Source organism: Pygoscelis adeliae, unplaced genomic scaffold (assembly GCF_000699105.1).
Source record: "Pygoscelis adeliae isolate BGI_AS28 unplaced genomic scaffold, ASM69910v1 Scaffold190, whole genome shotgun sequence".
Taxonomy (NCBI): Eukaryota; Metazoa; Chordata; class Aves; order Sphenisciformes; family Spheniscidae; genus Pygoscelis; species Pygoscelis adeliae.
The window spans coordinates 1,875,033-1,894,859 of NW_008823922.1; the positions used below are offsets into that span (position 1 = coordinate 1,875,033).

The 19,827-nt window shown below is 41.6% G+C and overlaps 1 protein-coding gene across 1 annotated transcript in view; it reads left to right on the forward strand.

Annotated features, from left to right (window-relative positions):
- The first annotated feature begins 7,234 nt into the window (after nucleotides 1-7,234).
- Nucleotides 7,235-19,827, forward strand: part of ARHGAP22 (Rho GTPase activating protein 22) — a 143,772-nt gene continuing 131,179 nt past the window's right edge. The window contains exons 1-2 of the mRNA XM_009320271.1: nucleotides 7,235-7,244; nucleotides 9,348-9,547. Coding sequence (XP_009318546.1) covers nucleotides 9,368-9,547 — 180 coding nt within the window. The 5' untranslated portion in view covers nucleotides 7,235-7,244; nucleotides 9,348-9,367. The remainder of the gene's footprint in view (nucleotides 7,245-9,347; nucleotides 9,548-19,827) is intronic.

The window sequence follows — 19,827 nt, forward strand, 5'->3', positions numbered from 1 at the left end:
AAAAAAAAAAAAGAATAAAAAATATTTAATCTCTCTTGGTAATGAAGCTAACCTGAACCTGCTGTCTGTTGGTGTAGATTAGCATAAATCTATAGTGGACTGGCCCTCCAGCTTCTGTGTCCCGTTCAGTACTTAAAAATAGGTGAAGCATGTGAGTATTACTTGAGTGACTAGTGTTCAGTTCATGGAGCTTGTAACTCTCTAACCTTGCCTCAAGAGTACAGAGTATTACCTCATTGTTCCTTGCCTTTTGTGTTTATATTCATTGACTTGGAGAAAGCTGTGCTAAATGATGTACTTAAAATATGACCTGCAGCAAGCTATGCAAATCTACTTCATCCTCCTATTTCTAGGAGGAAGAGGAGGCCACTGTTAGTGAAGAAAAAGTTGGGAGCATGATGAAAGCAAATTTGAATAGTTGTGCTCTAATGTATTTTGTGCACTCTGTTGTAGAGAAGCTAACTCATACTGCTGCATGAGTTTGGGTTTTTTTTGCCGTAGCGAAGTGGCTAATACTGAATGGAAGGCATAAGCATTGCACCCCTCAGTGGGATATCATCTATTGAGAAATGAACAGCCAGTAGTTAGGGTGCTAAATGAATGATGTCTTTATTCCTTGTCCTATCACAGACTTTTTTGCAGTAGTTTCTCTTACCTGTTCTATATGCATTTTTATTCACACTGTACAGGTGCAGCCATGCTGCTACTTTGGATACCCTGGAAGCAGTAAAACTAGAGATGGGAAAGGCTGGGTTCAACAGCTAAGACTTAAACTCTTCAATGAAGAAAGTAGTTATAGTAGTAGGGACTAATAATTATAATATCTAAAAACGTCACTATCTACTGTCAGTTCTACCAAGTGTGTGCCTCTGTCCTCCACCCAGCCTAAGCTACTGGGTGAGTAGGTAGATCCTGTCCATTGCCTTCATTTGGAGTAGTTAGGGTTGTCTACATAAGCATCCATTTTGGTTTGGATCAATGGCATGCTTTTGAAGCAGATGTCCTGATCTTTCCTACCTACAGTGCTTTGGCTGGTGTTTTAGCATAGTCTGGGATTACTTCTGAATGAAAATGTGCTCCATGTGCAGTATGCTTCCATGGTCAAGCCAAATAAAATCCCTGAAATAAGTGTTGTGTAGATGGTGGGTCTGTGGTACCAGCTGTTCCTCCCTACTTGTTCCACCCTACACCCAGTGTGCTGTACTACTTTGTAATATAGACCTAGCCGAATTCCCTTAGCTCTGCACAGAAGATGCAGGCTACTCATCTGAATGCTGACAGTTCTCAGTGGTTTCCCACAATTCATTGTGTTTTTTAGAATAAAGTATTTCACTTTACTAGGTGGTAAATCAGTAGGTCAGTCTGTTGTAGCAGAAAGAATCAAGCCGTCACTCTTCCATGTTAGCACTTATCCATGATCTAATGCTAGTGGTTTGATAAGACTGGCATGGCTTTGTGTATTTATAGGGCACTCTTGTGAACAGCTGGTGGCAGGTTACCTGTGGAATTTAAGGTTTATTCATTGACAGGTGCCAAAACCCACACATGTTCCCACAACGTGGGGCAGTGATTCAAATCCTTTTGAAAATACAAGGTTAAACTCTTTAAATTACTGTTCTGTGGAGTTGAGACCTGCTGGCCTTCTTGCTGCTAGTGACAGCAAAATAAGTCTGGGACCTCTTTGTACAATAGGTCAAAGGTCTCCAGAGCTGGAGTGAAATGGCAACCAGGTAACTAATGGCCCTTTCACCTATATGGTAGCAGCAATGGATTGCCAAAATCCTTACCTGTTCTGGAGTCTAAGATGCCATGAATTTGTGACAATAGTTTGAAGACGAATGCAAATTGTTCTTCAGGAGTAAAGGGCTAAATTATCCCACTGACTACGTCGGGTTTTTTTTCGTTGTGTGGGGTAGGTTGCATTAATTATCAAATAGACATAAGTTTTCCTTGACTTGTGGAAAGGCCCTGCATTGATGTGTATCAGTATGTTCTACTGTATGTGTGTTCTTTGATGCAATAAAGACAAGACGTTACCAGGTCATCTGTTAGCATTTCATGGAAGCCTTGAGCCTTTGTGTCGTTCTAAAAGATATCTAAGATTGAAGCTGATTCTTGTCTTCCTTCAGCCTGATCATCCCCTCACTGCCTTGTTTAGGTGCACTACCTGCATATTTTTGCAAAGTAACTCTGATAAGTGAAGTGGCTTTTATGGTCACATTGCACAGGTCACTGGAGTGTAAAATTATTTTTCTGATTTAGAACATGCCTTATACAGAGCTGACTATACCATTTGTAAGGTGGTGAAAGGTCATGGCTGTTACCTTGAACACTACAAAGACGACCAAGATTAATTTCTTCATGCCAGTCAGGAAGCAACTGCCCTCAAGCTAAGTGTGTCTTTGCCTCTTGGTTCTTGACCATGTTCTATCAATGCTGTACTGTAGGTGGAAAACAGGCATAGTTTTTCTTCATGTTCTACAAAGGAAATGCTGCATGCTTATTGAAGATTGATGCAAAGATCAGAGCCAGCTCTGATGGCTCTAGAAAAGCTACAGGCAACTTTAAATGTGGATTGCTGTGCCTGAACTTATGGCAGGGCTACACAGCTCTCAGTACCAGATGCAGTATATGCAGTACAAGTGTTGTGCGGGTGTGCTAACCTGCTAGCTAGCAGGAAATCCTGCCTCCTGTTCTGCCAGATACTGTCAGCGCACCCACCCTCAAAACATGCTGGTGTGGAGAATTTATGCAGTCTAGTTTTATTCTTCAGAACTCCTTGGTGCATGTGCAGTTCCCTTCTCGTTCCCTTTTGCCAGTGAAACAGCACTGACTGATCTGGCAGTGCAAAAAAGATAAGCGTTAACAGCCTTTATAAAAGAGCAAACATCTTGAAAGCAAAACCCTCAGCTTTTGGTCTGAGGAGTTCTGAGAGGGAATGAACCTGTGTTCTGGAGACAGGGTGCTCCTTCATGAACAAGTCTAGTTTCCCAGTCCATCTGGGCTCCTTTTTGGGGACCTTGGTGCATCTTCTGCTACAGAGTATAGTTTATTTCTTGCCAGAGTCCTTCAGGCTGGCTCAAATTCTTTGGCCATAGCTATGCTCTGTAGCTGAAATGTGCTTTTTAGTCATTCCCTTGCTATTCAGATCTTCTTTCATCCATCTCTTTGCTCTTTCTGCTCAAAAGGCTATCTGTGTGGTTGGTGTGGTTTTCTGGTGGTTTTTTTTGTTTTGTTAGGTTGGGGTGGGTTTTTGTTTTTAAACAGAATGTGTCTTACCTATAGGTAAATATCTATGACCAAAGTTTCTGCCCTTCAGGAAAGGACTGAAGGGAATTTTACCCTGTATGTGTAGCCAGTTTCTAACAGCTGTCATCCCTAGTCTGAGAGTGAAATTATGCTAGTTTATGTTGGATTTCAGGTTATGAAGTGGCCTTCAGGAATGAAGTTGTTCTTGCAGGAACTTAATAATATCAAGTAAATATTTGTACAAACAGATCCTTCCTTCAGACTGTCAGAATCTCTTCTTGGCAAGTCTGCCTGCTTTGGTACGTGCAGTTTGGTATCCCAACCATTACAGAAAATACAGATTACTAGACAAACATATGTAAAGCTAATTGTCTCCCTGCTTTTCCCTCAGTTGGACAGTAAGGTTACAGAACTCTTTCCAGTGTAATGCATGTATGGTTTCTCTTGGAAAAAATCCTGGGTTTCCAGAGCCATTTATTTTTCCTTTCATTTTCTTCAGCAATATCTGATGGATGGCCATGAAAAATTATTTTCCAGAGCAAAATATCCTTTCATATTTTTATTTTGGCAGAAAGAAAAATCAAGGAAAGGAGATAGAACACAGCACATTGTCTTGGTCTATAAAATGTTCTGAATAGACAGGTGTAGCTTTATTAAATAGAAGTAATGGAGAACAACCTGGTCTTTTGGTACTGTTTCTGAATGTGGTAAGTGTTCCCCAGGTCACAAAATGGGAGCAGGCACATGGCTGTGTGGCACTGTTTTGTTTCTGTACAGATTGCTACTCTATTTGGCTTGAGGAAGCTAAAAGCTATTGCCAGTTTCTTGTAACTGATATCCTTCTAGTTGCCTAAACACACCTCATCACCAATCATTTCAAACATTCTGCCTTTAATTTCTTTGCTTATTGTATTTCAAGATGATAAATTCTCTGATTGTGTTGATAAAGTGTCTTGGTTTCATTTGTGCTCACTGGCTGTGGTATCTTAGCAATCAAATCCAAACACAAATACAGATGTGTAACGGACATAGAAAACAAATCTAAACCAAGTATTTTATTTCCTACAGTTTGGTGAAAGGAAATGCAGTATCTCTTTCTAAGGCACGTGACTTCTGTATTTTCAGTGCACCCATTTTTGAGGCAAAGTTTGAATTAAATAAAATGACTGAGAATATTGTTTATAGTATGTGAAACCACTTCCCTTTGTGGTTAGTACTTTAAACAAAGACTATATCAGAAATAATATGCAGTGTCACTATGTCATTAGACTGAAGAAACACTACAGCAAAGTGCCTTCACTGTAGGACAGTCTGTCAGACAGAATCAATTATAATGACTATATTGATTTGAGCTAACTGCCTATGAAATTTCAAAAGATTACAACTTTAATTTATATTGAATTGCATTGACTTGATTGATCTCCACGTCCCTGATTTAAGCGGGTTCTTATTGATTGCTCAAAGCTGTAGTGGTGTTCAGAGCTGTGAGCAGAAGGAGAGCTGAAGAAATTGTATAATGTTGCTAGGCAGGATTGAGCTCAGGACGGGGGGATGGTATGGATAGGGAAGGGAAGAAGTTGTCTTGCTATGTGCATCCTTATGGTAGAAAACAGGGATGTGTATATTGCTTGGAGCCAGGTCTGAGTTGCAGAGGAACTATTGTAGAAGTGTATGGTGCTCTGTTAATGGGGCAAGGAGGAGAAATGGTGAAAGAGTAGCTTTAGACAGGGCTGAGTTGGGATGGGGATAGGGACCGCTATCTCTGTAAGGAATGGCAGCATGGCTCCATCCAATTTGGTCTGTCCGCTCCTTAGGATAATCTCTGAGTTTACTATTAAAGATATGACAACCAAGTGTGGAGTTTTGGATGGGGAACTTATTTACTGTGGCCCAGGCATTTACACAACTGGCATTGATCGTCACCCCACTGCCTTTGCTCATATTGCTCCTCCCACCTTTATCTCGATATGAGAACTTCCATAAGCCAGTGTCACTTCCAGTCACAGGAGTATTTTCAAGGTCTGCAATTCTGATTCTTGCCTTCTAATGATTTGTCATCCCAAAAAACAGGCTTGGCTCATTGTTAGTGCCACCTATGGGGCAGCAAGGAGGTGGATCTGCCTGGTCTGTTGTAATCTTGCTGTGCTGTAATTGCCTTGTTTCCCTGCTTATGAGTGGGTATGTTCTGTAGTTGGTATTTCAGTACTGCTGTGCTGTGCAAATGAATCCTAAACCTTTTTCCAAGGAGAGCTTGAGTCCTTTCTACACTGATTTCTGTTTAGGACTTATGTGTATGGCTGAATCAATAATCAATTAATGAAAATGTGAAGAGCAAAACTACACTGTGGTGTTATTGAAAACGCATTACTGGATCAGAACTATAGAGCACGTAAAGTATTTGCTGAGTTGTTGCGAGTCTGATTTATTGATTTGTTTTCTTCCTTATGCTCCGCTGGTTCCATAATTCTGCTAAATAGATGAGCATGAAGAATATATATCTACCATTAAGAACCAGGGGCTTGATGTGCTGGATCAGATTATCAAAGCAGATATTTTGATCCCAGTAGTATGAGATACCTGCTGCTTTAAAGGCAGGCTGTGCTCATCCATGCAAGTTTTCTTCTGACCTCTATGCAATTATTGTATTCTGTGAAGCATGCAATATAAATGTCAATGCTGTTAATAGCCATAAATAATTCCTCCTTCTAAAAATTTCTATCTGATCCATGTTGTTGACTTACAGATAAGGTTGCTAAGTATTTCCCTAATGAAATTAACTATTACAGTCATGACTAGAAACTCTAAGGAAACGGAAAGCTAAGACGGCTTGAAGAATTAACAGCCGTAGCAATAGATTAAGACATGGTGCTGCTTAAATTAAAAATACGAAGATATACATCCTCCAGTGACGGATCATGAAAGCCTTAATTCTTCACTATAATAAATTACTACTAGGTAGGGCTGTACAAATAACACCAAAGGGTATGTAAAGGGAAATATGAGATATCTAGCTTTGGAATAACCCAAAGTATGTTGTTTGGTGTTTTTTGTGAGGTCTGTGTCAATATAGATGCTAAAATAAAGGTAGTTGGTTTCCAGTTAAATAAATCTAACTTCTTTTTAGGGGGAGGGGTGAAGTAGAAGAGGGTTTGTGTAACTATAGGTAAGTCAGGAAAACTGGAAACTGCTGGGAGTTGCATGCTTAATCTGGAGAGCGCTGAGGTGCTTCAGTGCGGAGATGACTGGGGTGCTTACTGAAGCATGGATTTTGGTATTATTAGACTAATTGGTTAGGTTAATAGCCAAGATGTTGCCTAAGAAACATAGTTCCATTTGGAAAAGCAATTTCTTGGAATATTTGTTCTTGCAATAACATATGTTGTAACATGAATGTGGAAAGGAATCTAGGACAGTCTAAACCAGGTTACAGTTTGGTCCTTGTTGTAAAATGTGGTCTGGGACGAGTCAGAGGCGGTTCCTTCAACTAAATCCTTATGGGCCTCTGCAATAGAGATTTAAATGTGAAAAGTCTGTTTTCTTAATACGTGCATATGAAATAAGATCCTCCATTTCTTGGCAGTTATGGGGGGGCAGGGCGGGCAGGCAGGCAGGAGGCGAAGTTGTCCTGGTATTTTCTGTAATCATCTGCTAGAGGGCACTGTGTTGCAAGAAAGGGATATTTTAAGGCATAAGCATCTTAGCTTCATCATGAAAAGTGGTTCTTTATGTATTCTGCTGGAATGAAAATGCCTGTCTGTTAGAGCTCAGACTACAGTGAGCAAGCTTAGAGAATATGCTTGGATACATCAAAGCCTGATTTTAGGTGAATTCTGTATTAAGATTTTTTTTTAAATTGTTTTGGTTATGTAGGGGAAAAAAAATCAGGATTGAGGAATGCTGGGTTACTTAAGCAAATCTGAAGTTTGCTGGTAAACTTCACTAATGTAGGACTAATGCTGTATATGAGCTCAGGTTAAATTCAGCGAGGTATTTTAGCCAAAAGTAAGGGAAGTGGAATTCTGAAAAAGCTATGATACTGCATCAGCACATGTCGTGGTTTAACATTCTTATAACATTTTAAAGTGAAACTAAAAAAAAAAAAATTTCTTACAGCAGGAAATGGTTATAGGTTGAAACCTAATTTCTCTTCATTGAGGCACAAGACAAAATCGGTTATTCACAGTTCTGTTGAGAGTAGCAGAATTTACCTTAGCTGTTCAGAGAAATGGAGGGGGGAAAAAAAAAATCCCTTCTGCCTATCAGACAGGGCTTTCACTGAGTCTGAAATTTAAGACTAACAAAGTGATGCCATCTTCTGCCTATAAAACTGGGAAGTTGTCAGAGGCCAGGCTGAGTGCCTACTGGATGGTTACAGAAGAGATGAGTAGATTTTTAAGCCGAGGTAGGGGAGGAAAGTATATGATACTATACAAGTGGAGATTACTGTCACTGAGACTTTTTGGTAATGGATGATGTGGTACCATTCAGATCTGCCCTCTGATGACAAAAGTGTTTAGTGTGTAAAAGTGCTGGTTTTATATTTCTTTAAGAAGCAGAACATGATGGCCTGACTGCTAGGTCATGGGAACGGTCAAAGTAGATTTTATCACAGACACCAATGGGATTTCCCTCACTGGATTACACTGAGGAGGCTCTCCAAAGATCTGACCTCAGACCCTTGTCTGCCTCTCTTTCCATTGCAGTTCCCTTCATGGAAGAGAAGAAATGGGATCAAGTTTAATGTGATTGATTTTTTTCATTATTTTTTATTCCCCAACCATCACCTCCACTTTATTTTTCTTTCTTTGGCATATGTTGTCAGTTCCATCACTGTGTGGTGAGGCACTAGGGGCAGAAACTAGAGTCAGGTGGTAACATCAGGGCCACACATTTTAACTGTCTGAACCCAAAGGAGGCAAAACTAGACAGTATTTTGAGAGGCAGAGGGTTGCCCTTTGTTGTTACAGACCAAATTAGCTGTAGTGTATCAGGGATGCCTGAACAAGAAGCTTGCCTGACTTTTAGCTGCAGCAGTTTACAGTGTTAATGTAAGATATCAATGATGTAGACTTACTAGTACTGGCCTGTAAACTGTAGCCCTGTTTCAAGTGGGCAATTATGAATTTTGTTTTAAGTTAGCTGAATGTAGAAAACAGGGAGGAACAGGATCATGTTAGCACTAATGAAGGAAAATGGCATGAGATATTAAATAACTTATTATAAGATACTTCATAAATCCAAAGTAGAGGTGGAAAAGACCTATGAGGTCATCTAACCTCATCCATTCTAGAGGACTGGCTTGCTGCCTGCAATATATAATCATTATCTGCTACTCCAGACTAGCTTTAAATGTCCCAAGCTTCAGTACTCTTACTGCAGGCACGTGGGAGGAGAAGAGGAAGGAAAGAGCAATAAACTTTTTTCTTCTTCTGAAGCCTTTTCTGAGATTTACATGTTTTTTTTCCTCTATTTTGTCTTTTTTTTTTTAATTTCCATTGTGTTTTTCTGCTTCAATGTCAGAAAGCCCTGAAGAGTGAGGTGACTTTAATCATTCTGGATAGCTGTGTTATCTATATGTGTCTATTCCCTTTTTGAATTTTTCTGAGTTCTGAATCTCATTTTTTCCCGTGGCAGCTGGTTTCACTGGCTAATCACCCCAATAGTGGTTGTGTGTGGAGTGAGAATATTTTCTTATACTCTCTCCTTCCTTTTCTGTCCTCCCTCACCACACTTACACATCCTCACTGGGTAAATATCCTTTTAGGAGAGAGCAATGTCATTATTCCCATGTAGAGCTGGAAGGCACTAATGACTTGCCACAAAGAAAGGTAGTATGAGCAGTGGAGCCTTGGTTGGAGGTATTGTGTCACCTAGAAGGCCGCTAGAGCGAGCAGTACCAAAAGGTTAACGTTTGTCTTGTGTTTGACTATCATAAACTTGAATGTACACCCTGAAAAACAAGTACCTACTAGAAGAGGGAGCATGCATGTAATGGTCTATCCATGTCTGAGAAGAAAGTATGGGAACAGTTATTTAGCCTCTCTGTGTGCTCCTAACCTTATTTCTTTGTTTCATTTACTCTGTAATTGCTTTTTCAGCCCGGTCAAAGAGTTTGGTGATGGGTGAACAGATTGGGCCTCCCTCCAGACCTTCTTCTCCAAACCCTCAAGAATGTGTGCTGAAGTGCGGCTGGCTGAAGAAACAAAGGAGCATTATGAAGAACTGGCAGCAGCGGTGGTTTGTGCTGCGTGGGGAGCAGCTATTCTATTATAAGGATGAAGAGGAAACTAAACCTCAGGTATGAGTAAAGAACTGTAGGGTGTATTGGTTGTGACTTCTGTGTGGGTCACGGTCACTGCTTTGATTGACAGCTCATTTCAGTTGCTCTCCATCCTAGCCAAAACCATACACGCTTAAGGAGGTTCAAAGGCAAGAGACATTGCAGACTACCCAGGCAAGTAGTAGAGCTTGGAAGAAGGTTAGAAGGTGTTTATTTAGCCACTAGGGTATGCTGACCTCCAAATCTTAGTATGGTCATCTATGAGACTGGAGTTTGACGGGAAGAGCTATGGAGTTCCAGATTACTGAGGCAAGTGTGAAAAACCTTGCTTAGTCAGCTGGGACTCATTATCTCCCAAATAATCCATTGTTAAGCAGAGAGGTCAGCCAGCTGCTTAGGGCTAGCTTGTGTGGGTAGAGTATGTAGGTTTTGTTACATGCCAGCATGCAGGACTTGAGAGTGGGCTGTAGTATATGTTTTAGCATGTTTTATATACACCTGGGAGTCATTGCTTTTCTACACAAATTTTGAGGAGAAAGAATTTACACAAGGCTTTCTGCTGTCTGTGTCTGGAAGGAGTAGTGTGTGTCTGACAGCGTAAACTAATTTAGCAGACTGGAGAACAATGTGACCTTCTACAATGGGGAAAAAAATTAAATTGTCTGAAGTTTGCCTTCATAAAGTCTAAAAGTTTTGATGGAGCATGAATGAAAGAGAAGAACACTTTTCCTGGTGGAAACCGCTAGTTAAGTCCTGCTGTGCAATATGTATTGGGCAGTGTCATAGAGCTGTCCCAAAGTAGACTGGAAAGAAAACAGACAGAGGAAAGGGATAGGATCAGAATGTTTAGGAGCTAGCAAAGAGACGAGGTCAGCTAATGGTTAGATAATTTAATAACAACCACTAAATGATAATTGAATACATGGAACCACAGTTGGGCTACTTAAAATGGTAAGTTTAGATCAGCTGTATCAGTTTGTCCATGGGACAACAAATGTGTACAAGAAAGCTTTCCAAAGCACATTCATTCTTGCAAAAGGCTTAGGAGATTCTAACCAACTATGTGCCAAGCAGCTGTAGGGCAGTTTGCTGGTGATAAAGGGTAATAGACAGTCACCATGCAATATTCCCATGCACATGTGACGTGTTTAACTTGCAACTTTTTGGTAGTGAATGTTTTAAACAGTTTTTAATAAAGTGAACGTTGCACAAGTATGTCTCTCTTAAGCCAAGTATTAATAAATGGAGTTTTTTAATAACTTCTTGCTGCTTCACATGCCTTTTGTGAGCGTGTTGCTGGTCTAGCACCAATTTCTTACAGTTAAATGTGGTTCTCTAAAACAAGTTATAACAAGAGGACAGTGCTCCTGCAGCTAGCGTAAATGCAGAGCTGAGGGCATTGCAATTGTCAGTCTGGACTCAGCACTAAATTCAGGATGATTTTCTGCTTCTCTGACCCTTCTATATCTATAGCACTTAGTGTGTGTGGGGTGTCGTGCTACAGGTTGGGATAAAGCTTACAGCCAAGATGAAGAATTTCTTATTCAAGTTCTTCAATATGCCTATAAAATATTCTTGCAGCATTTGAGCTAAGGGCTTTCCTAGTTGCTGTAGTATATTATGCATCATATTTCATGTAGTCATTGTTTTGACTGTCAGGCCTCTAACCAGAGTCATTGAACAGAGGGAACATGATTGAATAAGCCAGACAATGTCCCTGTACTGCTGCCTCCTGATGAGTCAGTACAGGCATTACAGAGTGACAGACAGCCTGTGTAATATCGTCACCACCCACACACTCATTGTAGCCTATTATTAAACTGCTTGATACAGCTGTGTGCTTAACTGTTAGACATAAATTTCATTGTAGAGTGAGAACGGTTATGAATTTTCCCCTGTGAGCCTGACACATGCGTGGTAGATGCATGAGGATGTTGGCTGCATCTTATGTATTGCACTTACCTAATGAGGGATTTTATCCGTTGTTATGGATAGCCTGCTGTGTAAAGGCTAGAGAGACTTGAACTCGGTGATGTAACCTGTTGTTGCTCAGGACTGTGCAAGCAACAGCTGGATTTTGCGCTTTTAAGACAAGCACCTTATCTTCCTATACAATGCATGGGGAGAGCTGGGCACTTCTGAACTGTATCAGTGAACGTGATTAGGAAGGAGCTGCCTCAGGTAGCCACGTTGGAAAGGGTTTCTTTAACCCTGTCCTTTTTGAGGACAGGGTTGCCGTACATTTATCACTGGGGGAAGCCATTTTGTATAGGATGATACAGGACCATGTCCTGTATTCTTGTAACGGTTGCAAACTAGGATTCGCACCTGACTTCAGCTAGGGCTGTATGCATCCCACAGGTGAGATGTACTTTTGGAACCTGTAGACAGCTATTGCTTGAGATTCTCTGGAATGAAGGGACAATGGTACAGGCATGCCTACAGAGCTTAGGAAGACAGCTGTGACCCTGGGAGACCTTTGTTACAGGCCATGTAGATATTTTCATCAGTTGATATTAATCCCTAATTTCCTTCAGTTCTAAAGATGCTCATGCTTCTTTTAAATCTTTCTGTTTTAAATATTAAGTATGGCCTGCAAGCTTGTGTGCAAAAACTAAATCAATAGCTTCACCGAAATTCCCATTGATCTTCTGCCTACTTGATTATTTATTTATACGCTCTGGAGAGGGTCATATTCTTATTGTTTATCTGACAAAGTCAAGTGAGATTTCTGCCATAATATTTCACAAGAGAAACCTTAAACAATGTCTTTTTGTTTATGGATGTTGCATTGCCTATCTTTATGAAAACCTGCGCTTCCAGGTCCTTAGAGGGAATTGTAGATATTCTTCCCTTGAAAATAATGCTGAAAAGATGGAGCTGTAATATAATGACAGGAGAATGGCATAGGCTTACTGGAGCGAAGAGGAGTTATTCTGTGGTCTTAATGGATCAAGTACTGTTGAAGGTGTGTGTGTTTGTGTGCCATATGACACAGTTGCAGTTGCATAGTCCACTCCATCAGACTGAATTCTGTGCCAAAGGTTAGAGGGTGAATTTGCAGCCATTGCTTTTCTGAAGTATTTTCTCAGGTGCCTCCATGAGGAAAGAGGGAAGGGAGGACTGACCTGCAAAGAGCTTTTGATGCTCCTACTAACTGTCAATATATGTGTGGGTTTTTAAAGTAGCTTTGGGTTTGTTTCTGTTCCCAGGGTAGGAGGTAGCATGTGTCACTCCCCAATTTCTGGGGAACAGAAGCCACTCTGCAGATAATTCATTAACCTTTCTTCCAGTATTGACTTGGTATGACAAAAGGCTTTAGTGCATCTGCAGTGAGCTTGAATTTTGCACTCTAGAAAACAGCAGAATTTTCTAGAATGTGTTCTGGCCGCTGGACTCTAAAGATGATGTATATGATACTTTTCTGTACCATTTTGGAAAAAATTGTGCTGCATCTGCAATTTTGTCATGTTGCCTTTCCAGTGTTTTCCTGTTATGTTTGGAATGCCTTCATCGTGTCTTCTAATTTCAGAGAACCTCAAAGTCAGGATGTAGGACAATAGGATTGGGAGGGAAGGATGCTGGAAGCTTATCCTGTTCTGTGGACTGGTTGGTTTTCCTTCATTTTAAAACTTGCTACCATTCTAGATAAACCACTCAGTATGAACTTTGCTAAGTACCCTCCTACATCGTGTCCTTCCACAGTCTTACCTTTTCACCAGGTAGGGGACAGGAACTGAGCTGTGACACACTGTTCTGCAGCACTACCTAGAGAGCCCACTAGAGGATTAGAGCCGACTCTATTCTAGTCAGTGAACAGAGATAGTGACGATGTCATCTCCACATAACAGACTTTATAATGGGACACCCAAAAGGGGAAGTGAGAGTAGCAGGGCAGCTGCATGTGTAATATGAAGGGGGGGGTCATAACACACAAACTTGGTGAATGTTTTTATTCATTACACTGGATACCTGGAGAATACTCATTGAGGTTGGTAATGGGAATTAACTAGCTGTTAGGTAATACCTAGTAATAGTGGGACATTTTGACATTTCTCCCTCTTCTCCACGGGGTCTGCATGAGCCTGCACATCTCTCTCCTCTCAGACTATCCACAAGTTTTCTGAGCATTTATCATCAGTAAAATCCGCCTAGTGGCTGTCTTCTCTTTCCAATCTAGGGTGCACTTCGCAAGGTGAAGGAGCAAAGCTGTACTTATATATGAAAGACACTGGAATTTCATCCTCCTTCAAGTCACTGTGGAGACTATTAGCTGCTAATGAAGAGGATTTTGTTTTGGTTTGTTTTTTTTCCTTGCAGAAACAGACAGCCAACATCTGGAAAATCTTTTAAATAACCAGACTTCATTGTTCCGTCTAGTCCATCAGCAATATGCAGGCTGGACTGTTGCTGTTACTCATACCTGTAGGTGCTCCTGTAACACTTTGGTCCCGTGTGATTTGTAGGTATAGACTGACTGAAAAAATTCAGAAATCTGTTATAGCCTTGGTTTAGAGGTTTCTAACGTGTATTCAGCTTTGGAAGTCTTCTGTACATTTCCCAGTACTGACTCTAGAAACTTTTGAGGGCTGCTATTCACAAAATATTCCTCCAAACAAAATCTAGTTCCAGTAATGTTAGTAATAAACTTTCCATTCTTTTCCAAAAAATGCATTGTGACAAAAATGGACTGTTGGATAAATTCAGGTGGAATCTTACTTGAGAGGGAAGTAAGTTCTTTGGGTTTTTTTGGACACGTGGAAATCCAAGAGTGTCAAGAACACAGGAGAGATGAATATTAAAGTGCGAGTTATTTTTTCTCTCAGAATCTGCATTCACTTTGTCCTTTCTTTCAGAAAAGTATAAAGTAAGCAGAATGTTAATATTGCTTTGAGCCTAGGAAGAATGTAAACCAGAAAAAAGAGTAGGGGTGCCAGTGCGTTGGTGGTAGCCCAGGCTTAGATATCCTACTAATCTCTTCTGCCTTTAAAATCTATGAAACAGTCTGGAGCTTACACAGCTCCAGAAGCGTCTGTTTTATTTATAGTGTTCTCAGATATTGGTGAAGCTCAGGCATGCCTGGTCCTTAAACTTTTTCCCAGTGGTCTAAGAACAGACCCTTTTCCTGTCACTTGGGGTGGAGAACTGATTGCATAGCAGTGATTTTGCAAGTATCGGGATGTTAGCTGATCATAGTAACTGATGTGCATGGCCTTAAATGATAGCAAGTCAACTAACAACTTTTTCTTGAAAATGAGCGAGCTCAGTGCATCCATGGTTAACTACTGCATGTTGTTGATGCTATCTTTTTTTTTTTCCCTCCATATTGCTCAGTGGCACTAATTAAAATGATGCTTCCAGAAAAAAGGCTAGCCTTGAAGTTCCTATGGAGTGAGAGACAGGGGAAAGAAAACTGTATTCTTTGCTTTCACTACTTCTCCAGTCGGTTTCCATCTTTAAAATATTCATTGGTTGTTCCTCTCAACCACTGACACCAGTGTAGCTGTTCTGACATTTCTCCAGCCTGAAATATGCAGAGTACATCTCTAGTGATGGCTTTGGATGCAATAGTCTTCATTCCTCTGTCTCTCAAATATAACTTAAAGATGCAAATTCTCTTTAAAAAAAAAAAAAAAGAAAAAAGCGCACCTTTTTACTTATACAACTCTTTTTCAAAGATCTTGAACTAATTCTGTAGACTTAGTTTCCTTTTGTGGGAAGCAGCTGCAGTTACAGGGACATTGTCAGTATCTTATAGACAGAAGAATTGTGATGCAGGCAATTTAGTTGCTAGATTGGCATAATACAGCAGACCTGTAGCTGGGTATGTCCTGTGGCACAGTAGATCCACCTTGTGATCCAAAGTACCAGTTTGAGAATGAGTCTCTGGAAAGGATCACTTGCTGTGGCTGGAGTGACAGGGTTGGCTTTTTAGCCCTTGAGGTTGCAAAGAAGTCTTGACTATAGAATCATAGAATCATTAAGGTTGGAAGAGACCTCCAAGATCATCGAGTCCAACCGTCAACCCAACAACACCATGCCCACTAAACCATGTCCCTAAGCGCCTCATATACCCGTTTTTTAAATACCTCCAGGGATGGTGACTCAACAACTTCCCTGGGCAGCCTCTTCCAATGTTTAACCACTCTTTCAGTAAAGACATTTTTCCTCACGTCCAATCTAAACCTCCCCTGGTGCAACTTGAGGCCATTTCCTCTCGTCCTTTCGCCAGTTACTTGGGAGAAGAGACCGACACCCACCTCGCTACAACCTCCTTTCAGGTAGTTGTAGAGAGCAATGAGGTCTCCCCTCAGCCTCCTTTTCTCCAGGCTAAACAACCCCAGCTCCCTCAGCCGCTCCTCATAAGACTTGTTCTCCAGACCCCTCACCAGCCTTGTTGCCCTTCTCTGGACACGTTCCAACATCTCAACATCCTTCTTGTAGTGAGGGGCCCAAAACTGAACACAGTATTCGAGGTGCGGCCTCACCAGGGCCAAGTACAGGGGCACGATCACTTCCCTGCTCCTGCTGGCCACACTATTTCTGATACTATAGCTGATGCAGGAATGTCTGCTGGCAGCCTGAGCCAGCAAGTCACCTTTTTTGTCTATTATTGACACAACTATTATTGAGTGTCTAGATGATGAACAACAGAGGTAAGGGAACTTTTCTACAAGTTCATGATTGTGTAGCTCTGGGAAAGCTCTTCACAAACACCTAGGAAAGCTTCCTTTGTCATTTTGCTCTCTGTTCCTGGCCTGAGACTTGAGGATCTGAGACAACAGTTGACTTACCAGTTGAACTGCAGGGTCTGTCCTTAGCCTGCTTTAAATATGAGGCAATTTGACTTCCATCTCTTTCACTGAGACTAAGGCTAGGTCTGGTTGTGAGTTAGCTTGGGTTATTTGATCCTCAGAATTCAGGGTTGGAGATAATTCATTGGTATAAAGCTGTTGTAGAATTTTTGTTCCATGTTCAGCTAAAATCAAGATGTTCATGTAGTCAGTTCATCATCCTTCACCTGGGATTTAGAGATGCATACCTGAGGGTAGATTTGAGCCCCACTATTCCCCCTCTCCTATCTTGTAAGCATTTGTAACAGTGACTAAAGTGCTGTGTTAAAGGTAATGGTATGAGAATTAGGATGATCAGTGTTCTCGCACCAATTGTGTTTGTTGAGGGACTCAGTCAAGAAAAGGAAGCTTTCCACTCATGTTTCCTGTGTCACAGCTTTGCTTTACCAAACCCTGGCTCCACAGAGCCTGGTACAGGGCAGGACTTGTCAATTGGTCTTGTTAGGGAGGACTACAGTAATACCTTTAAAGCATGAACGCTTGTCCTTTTAAAATTCTCCCTCAAAGTACCAAGGCCCCGAAAGGGTGCAAGGTGATGCTATCATCAAAAATTGGATTTAAATCTCCAGCTTACTGGAAGGTCTGTAACCTATTGTCTGCCCCTTGAGCTGTTCAGCCATCTCAGGTTTCCAAAGCCTGAGGGAGGGAGGAATAACTTAGTCATGAATTGAAGTTTATTTCTGGGGCATGCTTTGGCATATATCAAGTTAGACCTTGGGGAATTTAAACTGATTTAATCCATCATTAATTTACTTCCCAAGCAAGATTGCTAATGTAGTCTGAGTGGCTGCTGGACAAGGACACATCAATCTGTTTAAATTTAGTAATGTCTTTCTACCAGTGACAGCAACTGTCAGAATTGATACACCCTCCCTGCTAAGATGAATTGTTTTTTTCTACCTTTTCAGCTCTGTTTATTTAGAGTTCTCCATAGTGTGCCAGGCAGATTGGACAGCTGTGAGCTAGGTACTCCATTACCCTCTGGAGAAGTGTTTCATCCCCTAAAAGGATTGGTTATATAAGATAGAAGAGCTCAGCACAATTTGCTGACATGTGCAAAGAGAAATGCACAAGAAGGTGATCTGAAGATCTTTGCTCTACATATTTGCTATATTTTTCTGACCTAAAAATACTTTCTAGAGATGGGCCTAGGTTGCAGGCTTTTCTTGTTTTTTCATAGGTAGAGTGAGCATCCCTCAATTTTACTTTCTGAAAAAATCATTCTTCTAGTTCTCTTATTTCCCTACTCTTCTTCCAGTTGTTATGCTACCAGCTCAACTTGCTGCAACTTCGTTACACAGCTGAATGAGGTGCACACTGCTAAGGACAAAGTAGCTATACTGGTATGCAGTCCCCATTGCCACTGTGGCTGCAGCAAGTCCTTCCTTCCTTCCACTGTCCTGTGTCTGTGGTTGTTTTTCTGTTTGTTTTTTTTAAATAAGCTCTGCTACATAGTGATCTTCCTCTTCTCTGTTTCATCAAAGCTAGTTAAAATGAGAATAAGAAACAAGTCACTTCAATGAGAACTTTCTACAGAATTTGTGAAATCAAATATGTTCTGAAAAGGATCAAAAAGGAAGTGTATTTTGATTGGGAAATGCTTTGGTTTAGGGTGTTAGTTCAAGCAATTTATCCCTCTGTAATCTCTTCTAGGGTAAACATCACCCTCGAGTACCAAAGGTGTGTCTCAATGAAGGGGCGCAGGTGAGGTCCCACCATGTGGTGCATCAAGCATGGAGAAAGTCTATTTGCCTAGTTTTGTTGCAGGAGAACGGTGACCTGAGGCAAGCAAATTGCAACCTCTGGAAGGCACTGCATTGTGAGATTTTGGTTTAACCCTTTCATTTCATCACTGACTTCAGTTTCCTGCAGAAAGATGGGCTTTCTGAAATTCTCAGTTTGATAGCACTTTTCTGTAAACTGTTCCTGCTCTTCACTGTAAATACACTCTGAATCTCCTGGTCTGTATATACTGCTGTACATCTTCACCATTCCATGCTATAAAACAGCAAAAAGCTGGCATGTATTTCACTGGGTTTTGCCTAAAATATGTGTGACCTGGCTGTATGTATTTACCAAGCTTACTAATTCAGGCTGAGGGAAAGAACCCTCCATAAAAGCATGCCTTTTTCTGAAGTAACACAGGGCTTGATTCAGAGTCCTGAGTTCTGCTTTGTAATAAATGTGAGGTTTTGGTAACTGTTTCAAATGGGGATTTATGCTTGCTTTATACTATTGGATAGGGAAGGCCTACCTCAGGAAGACTGAGCAGATGAGGCCCTCTATAGACAGATAGGAGCAGCTTCACGCTCACAAGCCCTGGCCTTTATGGGGGACTTCAACCACCCTGATAGCTGTTGGAGGGACAACATGGCAGGGCATAAGCAATCCAGGAGGTTCCTGGAATGCGTTGATGATAACTTCCTTCTCCAAGTGGTAGAGGAGCCAATGAGGAGAGGTGCTATGCTGGACCTTGTTCTCACCAACAAGGAGGGGCTGGTGGGGAATGTGAAGCTCAAGGGCAGCCTGGGCTGCAGTGATCATGAAATGGTGGAGTTCAAGATCCTTAGGGCACCGAGGAGGGCGCACAGCAAGCTCGCTACCCTGGACTTCAGGAGAGCAGACTTGGGCCTCTTCAGGGATCTGCTTGGGATGATCGCCCTTTTGTGCCATGGGACAAAGCCCTGGAGGGAAGAGGGGCCCAGGAAAGCTGGGTGATATTCAAGGATCACCTCCTCCAAGCTCAGGAGCGATGCATCCCAACAAAGAGGAAGTCAGGCAAAAATGCCAGGAGGCCTGCATGGGTGAGCAAGGAGCTCCTGGACAAACTCCAACACAAAAAGGAAGCCTACAGGGGGTGGAAGCAAGGACAGGTAGCCTGAGAGGAACACAGAGAAATTGTCCGAGCAGCCAGGGATCAGGTTAAGAAAGCTAAAGCCCTGATAGAATTAACTCTGGCCAGGGACATCAAGGGCAACAAGAAAAGCTTCTATAGGTATGTCGGGGATAAAAGGAAGATGAGGGAAAATGTGGGTCCTCTCTGGAATTAAACGGGAGACCTGGTTACCTGGGATACGGAGAAGGCAGAGGTACTCAATGACTTTTTTGCTTCAGTCTTCACCAGCAAGTGCTCGAGCCTCACCGCCCAAACCGCAGAAGGCAAAGGTGGGGACTGGGAGATTGAAGAGCCGCCCACTGTGGGAGAAGATCAGGCTGGAGACCATCTAATGCACCTGAAGGTGCACAAGTCTATGCGACCCGATGAGATCCATCCGTGGGTTCTGAGGGAACTGGCGAATGAAGTTGCTAAGCCACTATCCATCGTATTTGAGAAGTCGTGGCAGTCGGGTGAAGTTCCCACTGACTGGAAAAGGGGAAGCATAACCCCCATTTTTAAAAAGGGAAAAAAGGAAGAGCTGGGGAACTACAGGCCAGTCAGTCTCA